General features: G+C 49.8%; 1 protein-coding gene across 2 annotated transcripts; it reads right to left on the bottom strand.

Moving 5' to 3' along the window:
• Positions 1–1,293: 1,293 nt before the first annotated feature.
• LOC135575709 (cilia- and flagella-associated protein 52-like) lies at positions 1,294–19,989 on the bottom strand. Of its 2 annotated transcripts, XM_065034387.1 has the most exons (14): positions 19,834–19,989; positions 19,014–19,213; positions 17,344–17,480; positions 16,693–16,821; positions 15,692–15,791; positions 15,120–15,236; positions 8,255–8,355; positions 7,136–7,306; positions 5,428–5,576; positions 4,616–4,761; positions 3,286–3,437; positions 2,560–2,662; positions 2,286–2,397; positions 1,294–1,618 (listed from the first exon to the last, which is right to left on the bottom strand). In XM_065034387.1, the coding sequence occupies exons 1-14, from the start codon at positions 19,898–19,900 to the stop codon at positions 1,443–1,445; spliced, it is 1,860 nt and encodes a 619-aa protein (XP_064890459.1). In that variant the 5' UTR covers positions 19,901–19,989; the 3' UTR covers positions 1,294–1,442. The 2 variants fall into 2 exon arrangements, with proteins under 2 accessions (XP_064890459.1, XP_064890458.1); XM_065034386.1 differs by lacking the exon at positions 3,286–3,437 and having other exon boundaries at positions 1,325–1,618; positions 19,834–19,986.
• Positions 19,990–20,890: the final 901 nt, after the last annotated feature.

Raw genomic sequence — 20,890 nt, forward strand, 5'->3', positions numbered from 1 at the left:
AGCTGGTGCTGACACGGCTCTGCAGGGCTGCTCAGCTCTCACAGGCTCCTCTGCTGCTTTCCCCCCTGCACAAGCACAAACGTTGTGTCTGTCCCACATTCCAGGGTTTGCTCCTGCCTTCCAAACCACAGCCAGCGCTGCTGCAGAGCTTGTGAAACCTGCCCGAGCACTCAGCGCCCACAGCATCGAGTCTGGACGGCAGAGACAGAGAACAGAATGACTTGATTCCTTTGCTCCAGACTCCGTTAATAACAGCAGAGATCTTTCAGTCAGAAGGAATGTGACTTGCTTAGTGCTTGGTGGACAGCGTATGTGCACAGATACTGTTCGAGCCGATCCAAAAGGATCCACCCCTACTGTGCTACGAGCAGTAAATATTTTTAGTGGCGTATAAGGAATAAAATCCAATCACACCTTTAAATTGCCATCCCCTGTTGCCTACCAGAACAGCTGATACTATCAAGACAGTACGGCCCTGTCTAGCTGACGCTGCCTTTAAATCACCATCTTAGTTCACTAAAATGTCTATGAGCCCTCACACTAAGGAATGCCACATTTGCTACCATTTGAATTTGTGACCGAATTCCCACAGCCCTTCAATGCCCGCAAAAGCAATATTTACTGCACTCGCATCACTTCACAGGCCGGCTGCCTACACTGATCTTGGAACAAACAGTATCTGCAGAGCGGTTTGTTTGAACAGCAGATACAATACTGGGTGCTCATTCTCAGACAGAATATGTATTTCATGCCAATCTGGAGCCTGTTTGAAAAATGAGGCCAATGACCAGGAGTTCGAGTGTGTCTGGCTGGAAACATCCAGGCATGTTCAGAAACGAGTGGACTCTCACTCGTGAAAACCAAGCTCCCCAAGAGAGCTGTAAATTGGACACCGCAACTGAAGCAGCCCTGACGTCCCTGTATTCCTCTGAGAACACTGAGTTAAAAGTTGGACTCACAAGAGCTTCCCCATTAAACGCCTGAGTTGGAGCTGAGAGCTTTTTCCTTCATTAGGACCAGACAAATTAAAATGAACACAGCAGACTGAATTTAAACAACAAGTTACTCGTTAAATAAGAGACAGAAGAGTGCAGAGAAGAGAGAGACCATGTGAAAGCAAGAGAGAGCCCACAAATGAGTAGACGTACAAGGCAGATGATGCTGAGACGGGCAGGAAAGGCGGCAGTAACAACGCAAACTGTTACAACTGCCAAGGTGATTTTCGGAAGTGATGAATCCAAAACAAACAGCAAATTCTTAGCTCCCCTGAAAAAAATTGAGCTAGAAAGGGCATCTAAGGACCTGGTAAATGCATACCAGGGAGTAGAAATATACTGTTTACTCTAAGAGAACAAACGATTTACAACAAACTGAGCAGTAAGAAAAGAGCATTTCCAGGGCCGGCCGGGGAAGCAGCAGCCCAGCAGCTCTGGCACCGGCTGTCAGCCCGAGCTGGGGTATTTCCAGATGAGGACGGCACCGTCCGCGCTCACGCTCACGATGTACTTGTTCGCGGGGCAGATCTTGAGGCGGGTGATGTTGCCGCTGTGGCCCACTCCCATGTGAGTCACCGTGCCCTCCTTATAGTCCCACAGCTTCACCAGATGGTCGTCACCACCTGCGTCAGGCACAGAGGAAGAACAAACGATTACAATGACAGGACAAGGGGTAATGGGATCAAGCTGGAACACAAGAGGTTCCCCTTAAATTTGAGAAAAAACTTCTTCTCAGTAAGGGTGACAGAGCCTGGCCCAGGCTGCCCAGGGGGGTGTGGAGTCTCCTTCTCTGGAGACATTCAAAACCCGCCTGGACGTGTTCCTGTGCGACCTCACCTGGGCGTTCCTGATCCAGCAGGTGGATTGGACTGGATGATCTTTTGAGGTCCCTTCCAATCCCTAACATTGATACTGTGATACTGTGATACACCGAGTTCTGCTGCTATTTGTTCCCCGCTCCCAGGCAGGGGAACGCTTCGGTGTTCCTAGGAAGAGCAGGATATGTTTTCTTGGGCATTATGGCAAAAACTGCTTCTGTTCTGCTGGGGTCAGTGTCCAGTGAAGGGCTCCGGACCTTCACCAGCAGATCCCAGTGAGCTACAGCAGCGTCTTCCCAGTCTGAACTACAGCCTGAACCACAGTATTTTTCTTCGGTGATTCATGTTCTTTTCCCCTTTAGCTGACCCCTTTTTTCAGCTTTTTCGCACTGTACTGAGATCCTTGGTTCACTGCCTTGCTTTTCCTGGTCTTAATATGACCTCCTTTCTCCAGCTCCAACCACGCACTCACCTGTGACAAAGGACGCCCCGTCCGATGTGATGTCCATCCCGTTGATGGAGCTCGACAGAGAGCCTTGCACTTCTCTGATTGCGGAGCCATCGAGCACTTCCCAGTACACAATCTAGAGAGCAGAGCAGAGCGGGGCGCTCAGCTGGCCGTGAGCAGCACACGGGTTTCAGCACCGCCCTGGGACACAACCTGCTGTGCAGGGACAGGAGTTTCACCCCAGAACCAGCGCCAGACCGTGTGTTGTGCACTGCAGAGTTCCTGCAGCTTTGCTCACCTTTCTGTCTGTTCCACTGGTGATTATCTGGTACTCTCCGGGATGGTAACACACACATTTGAACAATGTGTTGTCTAGGATCATTTGTTTTCTCACGTAACGCCTGCAAAACACCCCAAAATGAGACAGAGCAACAGCGTCAAAACCCAAACTTTGCCTGCCTGGAATGTCTCTGCCTGTGCTGTACATCAGATCTCTCTCCTTGGATATTCTCAGGCACTGCTCTGAGTTCAGGGTTCCATGAAGCCCGTTAGGCTATCAGTTCTGTTTCCATCACAGCTGCCCTATAGGACTCTTGATCTGCTGTCGTACGAAATGAAATGTTTAAACCCAGAATGCTTTCCAGGTGCTGTTCCCTATGCCAAGGTGTCCTCGGCCTTACCCCAGTGCAGAAAGTCTGCAGATCCGCAAGAGCTCGACACGAGTCACAAAGTTCTGGAAAACAGAGCTAGTGGGAAACTTGGGAACTCACCTGCTCCACCGTGGCCAAGCAGGATCCCGCACAGGAAAACAACCGCAGACAAAGGTTTGTCTGAGCTTTTCTGAAAAGTTTCTCGAATTGGAGGTTCTACATTCCCTGACCTCATTGTTCTTTCTAGAAGTTTTTATCTCTTAATGCTCTTTTTCCCCTCCTCCTCGCTATGTGGTGTCCCAAACCGGGCACAGTGACCCTACAGATATTACCAGCACTCCAAGTGCCTTGGCAATACTAATCTGTCACCTTACACAAGATCCCAGATGACGCACGTTCCGTCCAGGCTGGCTGTGACACCCTCTTTGTCGTTCTTATTAATCTTGATGCAGGACACGGCACCTCTGTGCTCCTTCAGAACTTCCCTCAGCTTCTGGGTTTTCTCACCAATATTCCAGATCCTCACCTGAAAATCAGCAACACACATCTGCTCTGGTACCAGCTGGTCCTGCCGGAGCTCAGGAGGAGCTTTCCTGAACTTTGCCTTTCTCTGCCAACACGTACAGCAGCTCAGTCCCAACCGTCTCCGTTGGCCTGTGGGTTATTGGTGCAGCTGACCTGTGAAGCTCAACTGAGTTCTCCACAGTGTAATCCACTTGCTTCAGGAATTCGTGGCCATCAACCCCAGGCCTTGGTTTTGCCAAGTGCCCGCTCTCCCATGCTTCATTTTACACAGCTCTTGATCAGGAAAAACCACCCAGGCCACGATCTATTGCCAGTGGTGCTTTCAAGATCAAAGCACAAAGCTGCTGCAATGGAATAGAAAGGAGCTACCCGCTATTTGTCCTACAGAGAACGCCAGGAAGGAAATACAAACCAGCTCTTTAAAGCTTTGATGTGAAACACGTGCCTGAAAGCACCTCTTTTCCCTGTGCTGGTAACAGCAAAAATCTTTCTGCTTTGAGGCCTTGATCCTTCACACCTTGCACATCCTGTCCCACTAGTGCCAAACATTGCAATGTCTGTTCACCTCGACATTCCACTAAGGCCAAATCCCAGTGAAAATTTAGACATTTAGACACGGGCATCAAAGGCAGAGAAGAGCTGACCTTCCACGCTTTCGAGGCTGATGCCGAGTTCCCGAAGGGATCTGGATGTCCAGTTGCCACTTGCTCAAAGCTCAGAGCATCCCGATCCCTTCAGCAACCCTGAAGTCACAGCTTCCTGAGGACTGATTCTGACAGAACCATTAGCATCGCAGAGCAGCTTTTTTGTGTTCCGAACGAGTACTGCAAGTGCGCCCCTGCCGTTCTCCTTTCTGCTTAACCAACCTTTAGTTGTAATTCTGTCTCAGCTGCACATATCAGCCAAATAGAGGGGAGAGACAAATGAACAAAAAGGATTAAGAGCATATTCTGCATTAGAAGGATTTCCAAAACTGCCATGCCAGAAGAAATCGGGGCATTGTTTTACATGATGCCCTCTGAGAACAACAGCACATCTCAAAAGCTGATATCTTTGAACTCAGTCCTTGGCTCAAGCGGCAGCTCAGAACAGCTCCCGTTCTGACTGAGCACTTCCAGGCAATTCGCAGGCCCTGTGATGAGCGCACGAAGCTGCTCCAGGTTTTTAAGCACAAATTACCTGCCCGTCACCTCCTCCGCTAATGATCTGTTTGCAGTCGCTGGTCGCAGCAATTGCCGTCACTCCCAGGTTATGGGCGTTGTTGATCTCGTACATGGGCTCTCCCGTAGCGGGCACGAAGGCGCGGATTTTCCCGTCATTCCAAGCTGATGAACAGAAAGAAACAGACTGCCCGGGCGCACAGACTTTCCTCACACTGTTGTCGCTCTTTCCTTTCCAAACCAACCCCTTTTTATAAATAAGCTCCCACATAAGGCCCACGCTGTTAGATCACCAGCATACCCGTGAAAACCACTGTACTGCAGATGAGCCCACAGAGCTACGGTCCCAAACACACTGTTGAAATGTAATTGCTTTTGGATTCTGGCTGTGGACAAAGTGGTTTGGTAACCATGGGGAGGCTGCACGGCTGCTCTAGGACTGCAGGAGTCCCTGTGTCAGCAACTTGCACATGGCGATGGACGGCGGCTTTATGCAAATGTGCTCTACATACATCACAGGTGAAGCTGCTGCACACAACAAGGTTGATATTTTAGAATTAGGTAATTTAAATAAGACTGAACCGCATTCTGGATTGCCGGAATTCACTGATCCAAAGCAAGGTCTCCAGCCCTTGCCTTCTACCCTCACCGCAACTGCAGCACCAGGACAGCGGGGCTGCCAGCAAAGTCCATCGGACCAGCTGCATGCAAAGAGGCCTTTGGGTGTCGCCATGAACTCCATTTAAACGCTTTCCCAATTTAATCTTCTCTTCGTTTTAACATACTGATGTTTATTAAGTTGAGCAACCACGGCTCTGGGCTGACCATTACCTGAAATGATGACCATGCCGTCCCTCGTCACCTCGACCGCGTGGCAGGTGACGTTGGGGACGGTGATTCGCAGCCGCTCCAGACGTTCCGGCGTGTACCACACTCGAATGTCGTTTGTGGAGCAGGTAACGAACAAGTCCGAATGTCCCCTGGAGAGTTCAGAGAGGAGAGGTAACGAGGAGGGGCACACAGAAACGCTCCTTGCTCTGTCACAGCTCAAATCGTCCTCCAAAGCTCGGCTTTGCTAACCTGCAGCTGGGATCTGCCCCACAGGGATCCCCACGGCTAAGACAAAGGCCTTTTTTGGAGGATCACCTTTCTCACATGAAATTCCCCTGGTTTGGGTTCTCTTCAAAGATTCATTTTAAGGAACAGTTAAAGGGAAACTAAAATAATTCTTTCTGCTGAAGTTGAGACATTTATTTCCCATATTCAGTCTCTAATTCATGCGTTATATAGAATAGACACAAAAGTGGGTGTAAAAGTGCTGACTGCCCAGGTTTAACATCAGCCACTAACAGCAGCCTCACATTGTAAAGATGTCATTTTTTATCTTGCTTACTGGATGATTCCCATTCAACAGCGCTGAAGGCAATAGAAATGATGGCAAAGTCTGTTCCTAATATACTTGTTATAAATGTTGGAATGAAACAAGACCTGCAGCATTTCAAAAGCCATGGGACACAGTGCTTTGAAATAAGCTCTAAGCCACTCGTCCTAGGGATGCAACAGAAAGTGACATCTAGAAAGGTACCGCGAGCTTTTGTTCAACAGCACCATCAGTGCCCAGAAAGATGAACCAGGACAGAGAAAACCGGCACAACAAAAGTGTGGCCTCTTTCAAGCCCAGCTTGCACGGGTGCTTTATCAACCAGGATAACATCAGCAAGTGAAGGATTCTGAAATAAGCCAGAACAGGGAAATTAAGCCCGTATTTCCCCATCAGCAATAGGCTTTGTTCAAGAGCAGGCAACAGATAAGAAGTTCAAACATCTACGCAAGGATGTAGTCCTGTAGTCCTTACAGTCAGCACTAATGGCTGTGACACAGGCGTGTCAATCAGCGGTATCAGCAGCACATCACCCTAAAGCTCCACCTGATTTTCTCATTAAATGAGAAGATGTGTGTTTGAGGCTGGCGGCAGGCGGGGAGGAGCGCTTCCTGCTCCCTGCACTCACTGCACCTCGGTGACATCTGACCCTTTGTGCTGGGCCGAGAAGCGAAGCAATAAAAATACGCCAAAAATGTTCATTTGGATCAAAATCCCATTTTCCATCTGGAGAGACGATCCATTGTGGGTTTAAAAAAACAAAATAAAGAGTCACGATGCTACTACCCAGGAAGGGAACATTTGCTGTGCGTTCACAAGACAAATGCAGAGCGACCCTGGGACAAAAGGGGGAGGCTGCCATCCCTGCCGGTGCCCAAACATCAATAATTCAGGTCTTTTTACTTATCATCCTTTCCGCAGATCAGTGATTTTTCCAGTGCTCCAACTGAACTGCTGCCTTCTGCTTTGAGGCAGCTGCTCACCGTCACCCCGGCGTTTTTTGGGCAGGTGACAGCATCGCCCGTATCAATCATCCCAACAGACGGTACCAGGCTCTGGGTTCCTGTGGTAAAAGCTGCGCACACAGGCACCCTGACCTCAGCAGCAGCTCCTCAAGCTTCTGCACCAGCCAAATACAGCCCAGCCCGTTATACTCACTCAGGAAAAACAACGTCGTTGACGGCTTCGGTGTGACAGACGGCGACCAGCTCCTCTTTAAATGTAGCGTAGGCACTGCGGTACATCTGGCATTTATTTGTCCCTATAAAGAACTGGTCGTCCCGACCTCTACACGTCAGGGAAGTGACAGCACCTTCAACTCGCATTCTCCTGTGCAAAGAAAGCAAAGGTTTGGCCCGACATTGACCTCGAGGAACTTTCATTTTCCAGCTTCTCGAGAATTCGACTTTTGCTGTTTCCCCAAAAAGCTCCGCACTAGGCTGTGATATCAAGATGCAAGAGCATGGGCAGGACTAACATTCCATTCCCAGCCACGTTTACTACTTCCCATGATCTTGCCCGTCCCAGCTGCTGCTCTGCCAGGGCTGGCACAGGCAGCGCTTTGGAGACTTGATTTCCTGCACCAGGGCCTAAGGTAACAACAGCTTTGTTGATATTCTTGCTCAAGTGCACTTCAATATCCCACTTTCAAGGATGTTTCCAGACAGTTTAGACCTTCTGGGAATAGTTTCAGTCGTACAAAGCTAAGCTTGCAGAACTGTACACTTGAAGGGGATATTCAAGCAATGCCAAATGAGTAGGTGTGAGCCCAATTTTCAAATCACGTATGGGGAAATGACGCCTGCAGCTTTCTATCTGGTATGCAGAAAAAAGCCTTGCAAAACTCCAGCACTTCCAGACACGTGCCTATAAAATTAGCAGAGCCCCGCTTTACAATCCCATGACCCCCAACAAACCCTTTTGGAGATGGCAACTACTACTCTTTCTCACCCGGCGTAAATAAGCATCATTCTATTGACTTCAACAAATCTGTCTGGCTTTGCATCAGTTTAGGATCTGACTCCTACTGCTCCAAAGGAAACAACAGTCATTTACAAGGAAGGATCAGAGGGCACTTCCCTGCAAACGCACGCAGTAATTTTCAGTTTGCTCCAACCTCGTGACGCTGGAACCAGACCGTGTATTGTGTCTGCAGGACTGAAAAACTGAGACTGACTTGGATTATGCCTTTCCATAGAAATGATTGGTTCTTATACCGTGACCCTTTTGGAGGAATTGTCACCTCTCCCCTCCTGATTCTTCCATCTACAAACTCACTTCTTTACTTGGAAGTCTGAGCCTGCACAGAGAGCTACAGTCCCTTCTCCGGTGCCGACTATTAAACCTCCTGTCTTCGGCAAAAGCAAAGCTGTGACTCCCTAGGAGAAAACAGGATGAAAACGCAATCGGATGGGAGCAGAGGCTCCTTGCTGCTGCAGCCACGCTGAACAGCACAACGGAGTCTCTACCGGGCTCCCGACGGCGGGGCTTATCTCACTCCAATATGGCTTTGTCAGCATTTTGTCACTGACCTGGGCTAAAGAGTGGCTCTCTAGAGGGAGAAGGGAGAAAAGAGTTATTAATTGCAGGTCTATATGAACTAATACAGTACGAGGAGCGAGCAAGCAGCATTATCTTGGATTCTTCAGAGCAGCTGGGACCACGTACAGAGCCTGACCTCATCGCAGCAAGCGATACCCACATCGTGGAGCGGCACTCGCGCTTTTCCCTCCGCGTGTCCTTCATCCAACAGCCACGAAAACAACAGAGGACACAACTCAGCTTAAATGGTCTTTCCTACAGCTCTTTTTAGGATGATCCTCTGCGTCTCAGGCCTCTCTCTCTGTCTGAAAGATGCAATCCCATCTCCCACCTATTAGTAATCAAATACGTTTGTCACAGGAAAGCTTTGGAAATGAGTCAGCCCATGGTCATCCCGGGTTTCTGCTGTTACTGAGCAGAGCAGATCAACGGGAGGCCAGCCACTGGAAAAGGAGAAATGCTGTTCGGTGGATAAAGTACCAGGCTACAGGAAAAAAATGCATGACAACAAAATCAACAAAAAACACCCAAACAAATGAAAACAGTCCTCAGCCTTCCACAAAATACAAGTGTAAGAAGAGTCAGATCTGCTTCAGGTCTGTCACCTGTGAAGTAATATTACTGTTCCATGTACAACAGATTAATTCTTGAAAATCACCAAGAGACTCCAAGATAGGCTGCCAGAGGAGTGAAATGACTTCTGTGGGGTTAAATCACAGTATCACAGTATCACAGTATGTTTGGGATTGGAAGGGACCTCAAAAGCTCATCCAGTCCAATCCCCCTGCTGGAGCAGGAATGCCCAGGTGAGGTCACACAGGAACACGTCCAGGCGGGTTTTGAATGTCTGCAGAGAAGGAGACTCCACAACCTCCCTGGGCAGCCTGTTCAGTGCTCTGGCACCCTCACTGAGAAGAAGTTTCTTCTCAAATTTAAGTGGAACCTCTTGTGTTCCAGCTTGGTCCCATTACCCCTTGTCCTGTCATTGTTTGCCACTGAGAAGAGCCTGGCTCTATCCTCACGGTACTCACCTTTTATATATTTATAGAGATTAATAAGGTCCCCCCTTAGCCTCCTCTTCTCCAAACTAGAGAGACCCAGCTCCCTCAGCCTTTCTTCATAAGGGAGATGTTCCACTCCCTTCATCATCTTTCTTGCCCTACGCTGGACTCTCCTGATATTCTAACTTGGGAAAATATCCCTACGAGCTTGGGGGAACTTCTGCATGAGTGAAATGGAAAGGACAAAACCATGAGATAAAGGAGCTTTGTGCCACCAAACTGGAACTGAAAACGAAGTTCCCGTCCCAGAGGCGCCTGCAGAACCTGTGGCCGGCGGCTGTTCCGCCCAGACAGACCCGCAGGGACGGGCAGGAGCTGTTGGACTGACACCGTAAGTCACAGTCCAGACTCCAGCAGCATTTGCCGCTCCCAGGTTCATAAGCACCATTGCCAGCCCTTGGGATCCCACCAGCAGGTTCGCAACGTTCAGATTGTTTCTCCTTTAAGCCCGAGCCATTATGGGAAAACAACAATTTCTGTTTGGTGGTGGCTCTTCGGGGAAAAACAATGCCCAGCTCCAGCATTTAGTGTTGTGAAAGCACCAAGAAGTCAATTCTCAAAGAGCAACCAAGAGGCGACTCAGAGTAATTCTGTATTTATTCCCCAGGAAGAAACCCCTGTCGTGGGCTTGACTTGTGACTGGGGAACACACACAGATGTCGCTGCTTTAGGATTCAAAGTCTGACATCTAAGCAGCACCCCCAGCCTTCCTGTGCTTCTCAAGCATTAATCCGGCCTAAGCCCGGGAAATGTTCAGCATTTAACACCTTCAGAGGGTTTAGAAAAACCAAAGCCACAAAGTGTTGGTTTTGTTCGCGGAAAGGACTGAAGGTCTAAGGAAGGAGAGAGAAGAAGTGAAGAAAGAAGAGAAAAGAAAATGGACATCTGAGCTGTTTAGACCCAGAAAGGACACGGAAAAAGCCACAGGCGAGGTCTGATGAATCTGGGAAAATTACTTTGCTTCCATTATCCACGCAAATAGAAGCAATCGGTTGTTTTTAAAGGCTTGCTTATACGTTTTAAAGGAAAAAACCCCAAATCACCAGAAGCGTTACTGTGCATTCCAGCGCTGGCAATGCAGGCAGCCTCACACCTACCTACGCATCGGCTTAAAGACGATTTAACTTGAGGATCAAATAACCATGGGCTGCAGAAAAGAACCTGACACATGCTCTCCCGCTCTGTGATTCACCAGCACTGAGCTCCCCGTTCGCCGGCTCCAGCAGCAGCACATCCGCAGTCTCCTGATGGGTGACAAACACGACCTGCGGAGAGGATCTTCTGCCACATTCTCACAGCGGCAGCGGCGCCGGGTTTCGTGCAAATGTTCTCAGCAAACGTACAAGAACAAAGGGATTCTTTTGCATTAGAAAGACGATCCACAAGCAGAGCGGTTTCTGAGCAATGCTTCTGGAAACTTCCTCCGAGGCGCTGGCAGCGTTTGGCGAGTCCCCTGTTATCACGGGCCCATCACCTGGCTGCTGAGCTCCTGGTCTGCGGTTTTGCCCCTAAAATCTTCCACCTCAGACGCCCTTTGGGTTCAGCGTTATGGCAGGTGGCAGCATTACAAATGCAACCTATGACTACGGAGTTTATCTGATTACAGCTCCTTGCTAATGAATTAAAGCTTTGGCGGCGCTGCCAACACTGCTCTGATTGTTCCAAGCTGTTCTCTGCAGTTCTTCCATTGGAGAGGGAAGCAGGTGTTATTAAGACAGAAAGAACCCCAAACACCCAAAACCTTAGAACGGCCAGGATTCATTGCCAGGCTCTCAAAATCATGGGAGTTCCACTTCAACCTTAATTTGACAACTGTGCTTTTGTCCAGCCTGTTCTTTGCATTACCATCAGTAAACAGCTTTATAAGCTTTAAAAGCTGCACTTGTTATTCATAGAGTCAAGTAGTCCACGTTAATGCTGCGATGAATGCTCTATTTCATACCCTGCCAGTGCTCTTGTAGGTGAAATGCAGAGTCTAACGTAGGAGGTTAAAAACATCACCATTCATTATTGACTGCTCACCCAAAGAAACCAGCGCTTTCAAGTACATAAAAGTAAATAAAAGCACCATCAGAACTGCAGCCTGCCCGGTCCCTTCCTGCAGGGATTCCTGCTCTTTGTCCCACTCAGATCTCTTGCAAAGTTCCTGAGCGCTCTGTGAACTCTTCCAGCGCATCTCCTGTCAATATTTATTTCTTTTTACAATGCAAATCACTCCAACTACTTCTGAAAATGCGTTTGCAATTGTACATCCCTCTTCACATTCCAACGGGTGCCTTACAGCTCCTCAGGCCCGCGGCAGGGAGCAAAATGAATGCTGCTGTTTATTCCAGTCTTTATACACCTTAGAGACAGGCACTTAAACTTCATACCAGATAGATGGAAAACAAGTTGCTTCATCATAACAAACTATTTTGCCACTCCTCTTCAAAACAGAAACCAAGAAATCTTCAGATCGTGTCTATACAATCAACACGTTCTTATGTATCTAAAGGCAAAGTTCCTTTAAGGGTGCCCCACCTTGTTTTCAATAGAATCGCCTCCTCACCCTGCAGTATCTAAACCCTTTACAGATGTGCTCGGCGTGGGGTGGCTGTGGACTCCAGGTTTGCAGTTTCACGCTTTGCCACCGGATCGTAATTCCCCGGTGCAACTGGTGAACATGGTTTGCAGAGGTTTGTTCTCAAACACAGACAGCATTGCAATGCGTGGCTCCAGAGGGGAGAAGTTTTGGTACAAGTGCTAATGCAAGGTACATTTTCAAGAAAGACACACAAGATGTCTTGGTTAGCAACGGGATGGACTAAATTGTGTGGAAACAAGGATGCAAATAGTTTTGTTTTGATAAACGCTGTGGTTTTGACTTGAAAAAACATCTGCAAAATACCTCTTTCGGCACTGGAGGTGAGGCTACAACTGGAAATTGCTGCCATAAAACACGAGATCCTACGTGTGTCCAGCGAGCACTTGTTGACAGTCCAGTGACAAGGCATGATTTGTGTGCAGAGATGTGCAGGGGGTGGGCGGAAAGGGAATCACAGCACGGAGCTGGGAAAGAGAGCTGGAAAGTATGAGAGGGGATCTGTGGCCGAGGCACTGACAGTAACTGCAGAGAAAAACGTCCCAGCGCCTTCCCAGTGACGGCAGCAACACGGGTTTGCCCTGGTGAATTCCCCTCCTCGGGCACAAGGGAAGCGCATTGGGAAGAGCGAGGGAGAGAGCAAGAGGAGAAGGGGTGACGGGGCTGAGCGCGTCTGACCGAAAAGCCTGTGAACAGGAACGCCTGTTTGAAGCGGGAGGGGAAAGGAGGCGACTGGGAGGACTCCTCGCTATTTCCATCCAATGTGAATGTCTCCTTTTCTCTCCCGGCTCCCCCAACGACCAGTGCCACATCCTAAGAAGCTGCCACCACATTACACTAATAAACCCAAGCTGAAGCCAGATTAGCGCCTACCAGCTCAGGGCTCGTCCACAAGGCTGGCAGGCGGCTGTGACGAGACCCACTTCTGGATCTTCCCTTCTCCTCAACACCTTGTCAGCCTCTTGCACAGTCAAGGGGCCTGTTTTCCCTCAGCTTTTCACTCTCAGAAGCCATGCCAGCTGAAGCTCATGATGCTCCAAAGGTCTCTGCCACAAACTGCCGTTCCTATGGATCTGCCTTACGATAAAACCCCTCACAGTACGACCTGGACTGTGCTCTGGCTTTGAGCCTTGGCTTTTTCTTTTGGACCCCCAAACGGCACAGCATCCTGCTCGTGACCCTGCCTGACGGCTTCTTTAGCAGTGCTCTCAGAAGTGTATTTTTGGTGAAGTTTTGTTTCAAGTGCATTTGGCACCTTTCCCTCAGCCCTGAGGACACGGGAGTTCAGGCCCTCGGGCGGCTTCAACCAGGGGCTCTGGGCGAGGTGCACGTGCTGCGAGATGGAGAAGGACTCAAAGCACGCAGGCATTGGAAGGGGAGGTGACAGTCACCAAGACCTTGGCCTAAGAGACAGCACAGAGCAGCCACGGGTCCTGCGTGGACGCAAAGCCCTGCAGGGGGGCAGCCGGACAAGGGGCTCAACCGCGGCCAGTGCGGGTGTCCCCACACGGGGACACACCTGCAGCGAACTTACCATTGCCAGCAGGAAAACAAAACACATCCATTCCTGTCCTTTAAGAGGGACACAGAAAAAAACTATTTGCATTCCTACAATGTAAGTGGGAAAAACAAGTAATAACTTCTCCACCCTTCTGGAACAGATCAACATTGAACTGTATTTCAAAGGATTCAGTGGGTCCAAGTTATCCCGGAGACATGGGCCTGCATTTGTAACGCAATAAATATTTCATCTGGAACGGGCACGTACATGGTTTGGATGCACCTGTCCAAGCAAAGTTCAGGAGGTTGAGAGAAACAAGCCCAGAGGAGCGTTTTCTTTGGGGCTGACTGCTGAACTGCTCTTACAGCCCCTGTGGGCTTGTGCTGCTCTCAGAGCAGATCTGCTGCCCCGCAGGACAGCGGCCCCGCGGCATCCCCACCAGCACAGCCGCCCTCCCGCGGCAGCGCTGCCCCTGCTGCTCGCTGCTGGGCGTGCTGCTGATGCAGTCGCAAAACACATCCCAGCTTAGGCAAGGGACAGACCGAGACGCTACAAGAAGCCTTTTATAGCACCAAATAACGAGAAATCAACAACAAGTGTTCTAGCTGGTGCCGATTGTTTTATCATTACAGCTGCCTGCATGCAGAATTCTTGTACGACCACCGGTCAGAAGCTCCTTATTCAGGAGGTAACTCCTGTTTGAGGATGCTCAGACCCACGAGTCCCAATTAGAGACAAAAAAAAGCTCAGTTAAAAAACCCTTGGGGTTATGAAGTCAAGAACTCAGAAGTTAAAAAGCAATAGAATCAATGTACCCTGTGCAACCTTGTTTTGTCCAAATTGTGCATACGCGTTACAATAAACTCTTGAATTACATTATTTATACTGCCTTTTTCAGTAAGATCTCTGCCTCATCAGTGGCAGAATCAGAACAGCAAAAAGACGAAGGGAAGTGGGGGAATGGGATGGGGAACAAACACAAAAAGAAAAGTTCAGTCCAGACAATTTAACACATTTGTGAGATCTGACTATGGGACCTTACAGCAGTAAGTGCGGGAAAGCCTCTCAAACAAGCGCTTCCACCAGCCTTCCCAGGAACGTCCTCTGTCTCACTCCGGCTCGTATCTTCTTAAAAGAAGCAAAAAAGTACGGAACTACTCCATTTTTATTACTGCTTTTCACTTTCTATGACGTTTACCAGATTAATTGTACAGAGTTTGTGGGATGACACACGAGATTCAAGTAAAACCCAAATTCTGAGCCAAATGAAGCTCAACGAAGGCGGGACAATGGGCTCAGCCTTCAGCATCAAGACCGAGACACAAGGAACTGACAGCGCAGGAAAAGCGTTAGTCTGAGAATCCGCTTTGTGATGGTTCTCCCGCAGGTTGCTCTACTTTCAGTCACTAACAAAGAGCAGGACAAGGACAGAATTGGAGTCACAGAGCTGCTACTCACCATGCTCAACTTCTTCTTCTGGGGCCCACAGGCAGTCAGCACCTTGCTGCTTGTGTTCACTTTCAGGACATCTCCACTCGTCGTGCCAAGATAAAAATCACCATCATCATCTGTCATCTATAAGAAAGCATAAAGAAAAAGAGATCACGGTCTGGATACTGAGACCCGTGTCCCACGCCTGACACTGGGCTGCACCAACAGCTTTAGTTCAGTGGATTGTCAAGAGTTCACCTGGGGGAACCCAGCCAATGTTTCTGTTCCATCACACGCACAGATCCAGAACACTGCTGAACGCCAGACACTTTCTAACCAAATCTAGATCATATTTTGCAGCATAAAAATCCGGGTGCCGGAGCCCGTGACCGTAATACGTGCTGCTTCTCTTGAGGAGCATCCAGAACACTCTTTCCCAGAGGCCGTGGGAGATCATCTGCCATGGACAATGCTGAGGAACTTCACTGCCATCACGCGCTTGGGACCAACATTTCCAGCATTATTAGAGAAACTCGTGGTTTTTCTCTAGTCTGTACAGAGTTTCTTAGTTTAGCAAAGTCATCTTGGCTGAAACGTACCTGAACACACATGGTGATTCTTCTCAGTTGCCCCGCGTAGCATTCAGATGGATGGATTTTTTTAGTTGCTGTATCGAGTTCCCACACTCGAATGGTGAAACTATAAGAACAAATAGAGTGGGATCAAATCCACAGATGCAGAAACCTCCAAGTTTTTTCAGTACTACAAGAAGTAAAAAACCTTCACAAGGCTCCATTATTCTGATCTTTTAATACGGAGAAAAAGAACAATATCAGAGAAGTCTCTTACGGAAACTTTTTCCGGGTAAATCAAAAATCTTCAGCAAATACATATGTGAGGACACTCTCAACTCTTTTCTAGTGCAATTTAATTGACGATGTCAGAGACGATGTAATATCTTTAAGCAGAGTCACCCTTACATTTACCAAAGTGCTAAAATTGCAAAGACGAGCACTCATAAGTGCGAGTGCAGCCAAGAGCATCCAAAGCCGTCCCTGATGCACAGGGAGGTGCAGGCCCTCAACGCGTTTAAACGTCAGCCTGGATATATGGGCGCTGCCGCACATCCTTGCAAAACGCGACGTTTTGTACAACTTTTGTTACAAGCCAGTGACCAACTGTACATCACATCTGGTGAGGACAGGAGATCATCCAACGACCGGCAAGACATCATTGTTTCGACATTAATTAGCCATTGTTCAGGGGCACTCATTGACTGCTTTTCTTGTGTAAACACTGGCAACTAAATATTTTAAACACTGCACGGGGAACGCTGAGTACAAAATCCTGCTATCAGGAGCAGAAGTGACGCACGTGGGCCCCTGTGTGCTGCTCTGAAAACATATTGTTACATGGAGAACAAGCAGAAATGCCTTAAAGGTACAACCTGACGGATATTCATGAGTCCATTCAGAGTGAAAAGAAACAACACAAGCACACAGTTGCTTAAGTTTCCTTGTAGTTAAATAAAGACTCTTTGTCAAAGGAAATAGGGCCAGGGGTTCTCTCGCTCTGCTCGTTCCTCTCAACAAACCCTTACTTTCCAGCAGTGACAAACATCTCGTCCCTGCAGCTGGAGCACATGACGACGTTGGCATTGCCGGCGCTGCGCGGCGAGGCCGGGCTCCCGCACACAGCCTCTCTCTTACTGACGTCCCACACCATCACCCTGCAGGAGAAGAAAGCCTTGAAACAGCTTCGCTTTTTGACATTGCTTGGAAGTCAATTACTAAAAAACAAAAGCAAGACAAAGCCTATTGTCCTGCAGCCTGTTCCTACCAGGACACACAACAGAAGTAACTTTGTAGAGATTCTACCCAAGAAAAAACTTGTCACCAAAGTGTGGAATTGCAGTTTACATCCCCTGCTCCTGAAGCAAGGCTACGTGGATTTATCAGATCCCTTCTGCGGAGCAGGACTCAAATCATACAGAATCACAGAACAACTTGGGTTGGAGGGACCTTCCCAGCTCCCCAGTGCCCCCCTGCCATGAGCAGGGACATCTTCACCAGCTCAGGGTGCTCAGAGCCCCGTCCAGCCTGGCCTGGGATGTCTCCAGGGATGGTTCATCCACCACCTCTCTGGCCAACCCGGGACAGGCTCTCACCACCCTCCCTGGAAAAACGTCTCAGGCCACCCATAAAATCTGATTCTTGTCAAAAATCTTGTGCCAAGAAGCGGAAATCCTTACCTGCCGTCGTCCTGGCCTCCCAGGGACACAAGATAAATGCCTCTGGGCGAGAACGAGAGTCCCTCGACTTTGCCCTCGTGCAGCGAGAGCCGAGCAAGTAACTCCTGCTTTGGGAAATCCCAGAGGATGACGTCTGCCTGCGGGGCAAAGCAGAAGGGGGGGATGGCAGAGCATGAGATGTAACTCGCAGGATCAGGGAGAACAACGTTCTCTGGCAGGAAAGTTGTTCGAAGGAGCCCAGCCCAAGCTTCTCTGCAGCCCTGGGCACCCCTAACACAAAGAGGCTTCAGACTGGGTGCTGTAAGAAGCATTATTCCAGCTGAGCACTTGAGTGGCTCTGCTTCATTTCAGCACCTAAATTTACCCTGAGACACTGAGTATTTGACTTAGGTTTTAAAATACTGAAAGCACTAAAACCTGATCCCTTCCAAGTGTCTTGGGGTCTTTCAAATAGGCAAAAATAAAACGAAAAGAACTTCAGAGGTCTAAAAATGCAGGTAGGTACCTGTCAAGGGCTTTTGACAGTCCTAAGCAGCTCTGGAACTCAGGTCTCACTTGAAATAGAACAGCATTTATTAATTAATGCCTAATGAGATTTTGGCTGCCACACGCCCACAACACTTTGGATAAAAAGGACTGGAACTAAAAATCCCTCAGTCCTAGGGAGACTGCTTAATGTTTTACAAAAACATAAAGGCACATCCAGCAATGGAGTAACTACAATTTCCCATTCCCTTCAACATCTTCCCATTGCAGATATTTGTTTTCCAACAAAAGAAAAAATAAATGAAGGGTGTTCCCACCACTGGCAAGCCAACTCCAATTTCTCTGGTCAATACTAAGCGGTTAAAATCTGACATAAATAACTTACGTTTTTTCTATGGATAAGCAACATTTAATCCAATTCCTTGTATTCCTTAAACACGTGTTCATTAGAGCAAAAGCAAAACAGCGCTGGGCGCGCGGGGGATTCGCTCCGCCCAACACGCACACCTTTAAACAATAAGAAGTGTGCTGAAATACAGTAAGGTGTTACATATTCATAATGAGCCCAGGAATGCCTGTACATATTCATGACCTTTCCCCGCTTCTGATTAAAATGAGTCTCAGAGAACCATTTCCATAGACGCTCCCCTGTTGCGCCTGTGCAGTGCCACTTGGTGAATTTGAGGAGGGGTCTTTGGGGGTCTTTGGATGAAGGCTCCTTCAGCTTCATCACAGTGAACTTTTTACCTCTGGCTCATTATGTTGAATTGACTGGACCCAAGCTGCCAAGTTGAACGAAACCAGACTGGCGCCCCCTTTTGCTGTAAATCTTCGTTATCTTGTCTCCTCAAGTTTACAGCTAAGTGCAGTAAAACTTCTCATCTTGGCATTCGATGGGGTTCTGTTCTTCTTAACATAAAGCTCTAAACTAAGCATTTACTGTGTGACTAAGCCTTAAAGTGTTAGTTCGTTAGTAGGCACCCATTATAAGTTTAGTTAACCCTTAAAATGTTAGTTCCCTCTGTCAATATAGCATCATAAGCAAGTTTCATAACTTTTTACATAGAACTTAACCGCCTTTTTCCAGGTTCAGAGCCCGTGCCTCATTTAGTTATATCTGTAAACATTAAACATCTTAGCACAAATCGCAACTGCATTTTTCACAAAATCAGAGCATTACCCACCTTGAATCCAATGCAGGTGACTTGTCCTGAAGCGACGTACATCCCATCCCTGGACACGGCAACGCAGGACACGTTATCGGTGTGGCCATGCAAGAAACTCTGTTTCTTAGTGTCCAGGTGCTGAATCACCACCGTACAGCCCAGGGGGTACAGGATGTGCTCCCTGTCGGGGTGGCAGATGAGGCCACAGGGAACATGTCCTGCAAGAGAAACGGGTGAAAGATCCGCTGGCTGCCAACAGTTCAGGGGCTGCAGAAACCACTGGCTCCCCACGGTTTACCTCACAAGGCGAGGGGGGGGGAAGGAAAAGAACCTTCCAGTTCTCCCCAGAGCTGTTCAGCAGAACAACCCCGTGTCGAGCAGCACAGTCACCCTGACAAGGTTTGGACCACGCTGTGGTCCTGCAGCTCTGTGGATTCACAGGGCGCAGAGGCCCCAGCGCTCCAGCACAGAGGGCTCTGAGGACACGGCATCCAGCCCTGGTTGCCATGACCTCCTCAACAGAGCGGCAAGGCCGCACATTCCCCTTGGCGCCCAGCCCCATCCCCAGTGCTCACAACAGTGTCTGTGCAACCTGAGCTGGTTTCATGTGCAAATTATTCTCGTTCTGGGAAGCTGCGGAATTGGAAAACAAACAGAAAACCCCGCAATTCAGTCAAACTTTTCCTGTTCTTCACTTGGCACCGGTCCCTGGCAGCGCTGCCCCTGCGGCGCCGGGCACGGGGAGGGGGCGAGGGCGGCGGGAGTGCCCAGGACCCCCCTGCTCACCCCACGGTGCCCCACGCCGGCCCCACGGTGCCCCCCGCCCGGCCCGCGGTACCGTTGAAGCCGATGGCCGCCTGCAGCTCCAGCTCCCCCACCGCCCCGTCCCCCTTGGCCGCCGCCATCGCCACCGGGCCCGGACGCGCCTCCAGCGCAACGGCGCCTGCGCCCCGGCCCTGCGCGCCCCGGCCGCCAGGGGGCGCTGTTGGGCGGCGGGCGCCCCCCGGCGCCAGGCGGCCGGTCCCCGCGCGTGTCCGCGCGGCCGAGGCGGGAACGCGCGTAGCGGCCGCGCGCGTGGGTCCCGCTGCAGCCCGGGGCGGGCGGGACACGGGTGAGCGATCTCTGCACGTCCCCTCATGCGTCCCCTCCGCTTCCCCTGCGCGGTCTCAGGATTGTGTTTCATTCTCCACGAGTTCCGCACTGGATGCGAAGCGGGGGGGTGGTAGCTGGGCTGGCACCTGTGGGGCTGCACCCCAGAGTTGATGAAGACCGGGAGGCCGCCCATCCCCCTGGGTGAAATCCCTGTGCGCAGCTCGCTCTCTGAAGTGCCTGCACACCAAGGCACAGCGTGGGGAGCAAGCAGGAGGAGGCAGAAACGTGTGTTCGGGCAGGAGATCATGACCTGGCGGCAGTTACAGAGACACGGTGGGACAGCTCACACGACGGGACGGTGCTCATGGACGGCTGTGTCCTCCCCAGGAAAGACAGCCCAGCCAGGCGTGCTGGTGGAGTTGCTCTTCATGTGAGAGAGCAGCTACAGCGTATTGAGTATTGTCCAGGCACGGATGGGGAGCGAGCTGAGCGTCTATGGGTGAAAGTTAAGGGGCAGGCTGGCAAGGGGGACACTGGTGTGGGTGACTCTTACAGGCCACCAGATCAGGGTGAGGAAGTCGACGAGGCCTCTGCAGACAGCTGAGAGCAGCCTCACAGTCACAGGCCCTGGTTGTGCTGGGGATTTTAACTTCCCCAATGTTTGCTGGAAGGACGACTGGGCCGGCAGCCACAGTCCAGGAGGTTCCTCCGGTGCCTCGACGAGAACTTTGTGATGCAAAGGGTGCAGGAGCCGACTAGGAGAGGAGCACTGCTGGACCTCATCCTCGCTGACAAGGAGGGTC

This window comes from Columba livia, chromosome 18 (genome assembly GCF_036013475.1).
Source record: "Columba livia isolate bColLiv1 breed racing homer chromosome 18, bColLiv1.pat.W.v2, whole genome shotgun sequence".
NCBI lineage: Eukaryota > Metazoa > Chordata > Aves > Columbiformes > Columbidae > Columba > Columba livia.

Bases quoted from the DNA above. Each gene is read 5' to 3' on its own strand.
- LOC135575709 (XM_065034387.1), bottom strand. From the start codon at position 19,900: ATGGCGGCGGCCAAGGGGGACGGGGCGGTGGGGGAGCTGGAGCTGCAG. The intron at 15,237-15,691 runs GTACGTTTCAGC...GCTTTCTTATAG, and splicing joins GAATCACCATGTGTGTTCAG to ATGACAGATGATGATGGTGA. The intron at 2,663-3,285 runs GTAAGGTGACAG...GGTGTTTTGCAG, and splicing joins TGCGTCATCTGGGATCTTGT to GCGTTACGTGAGAAAACAAA.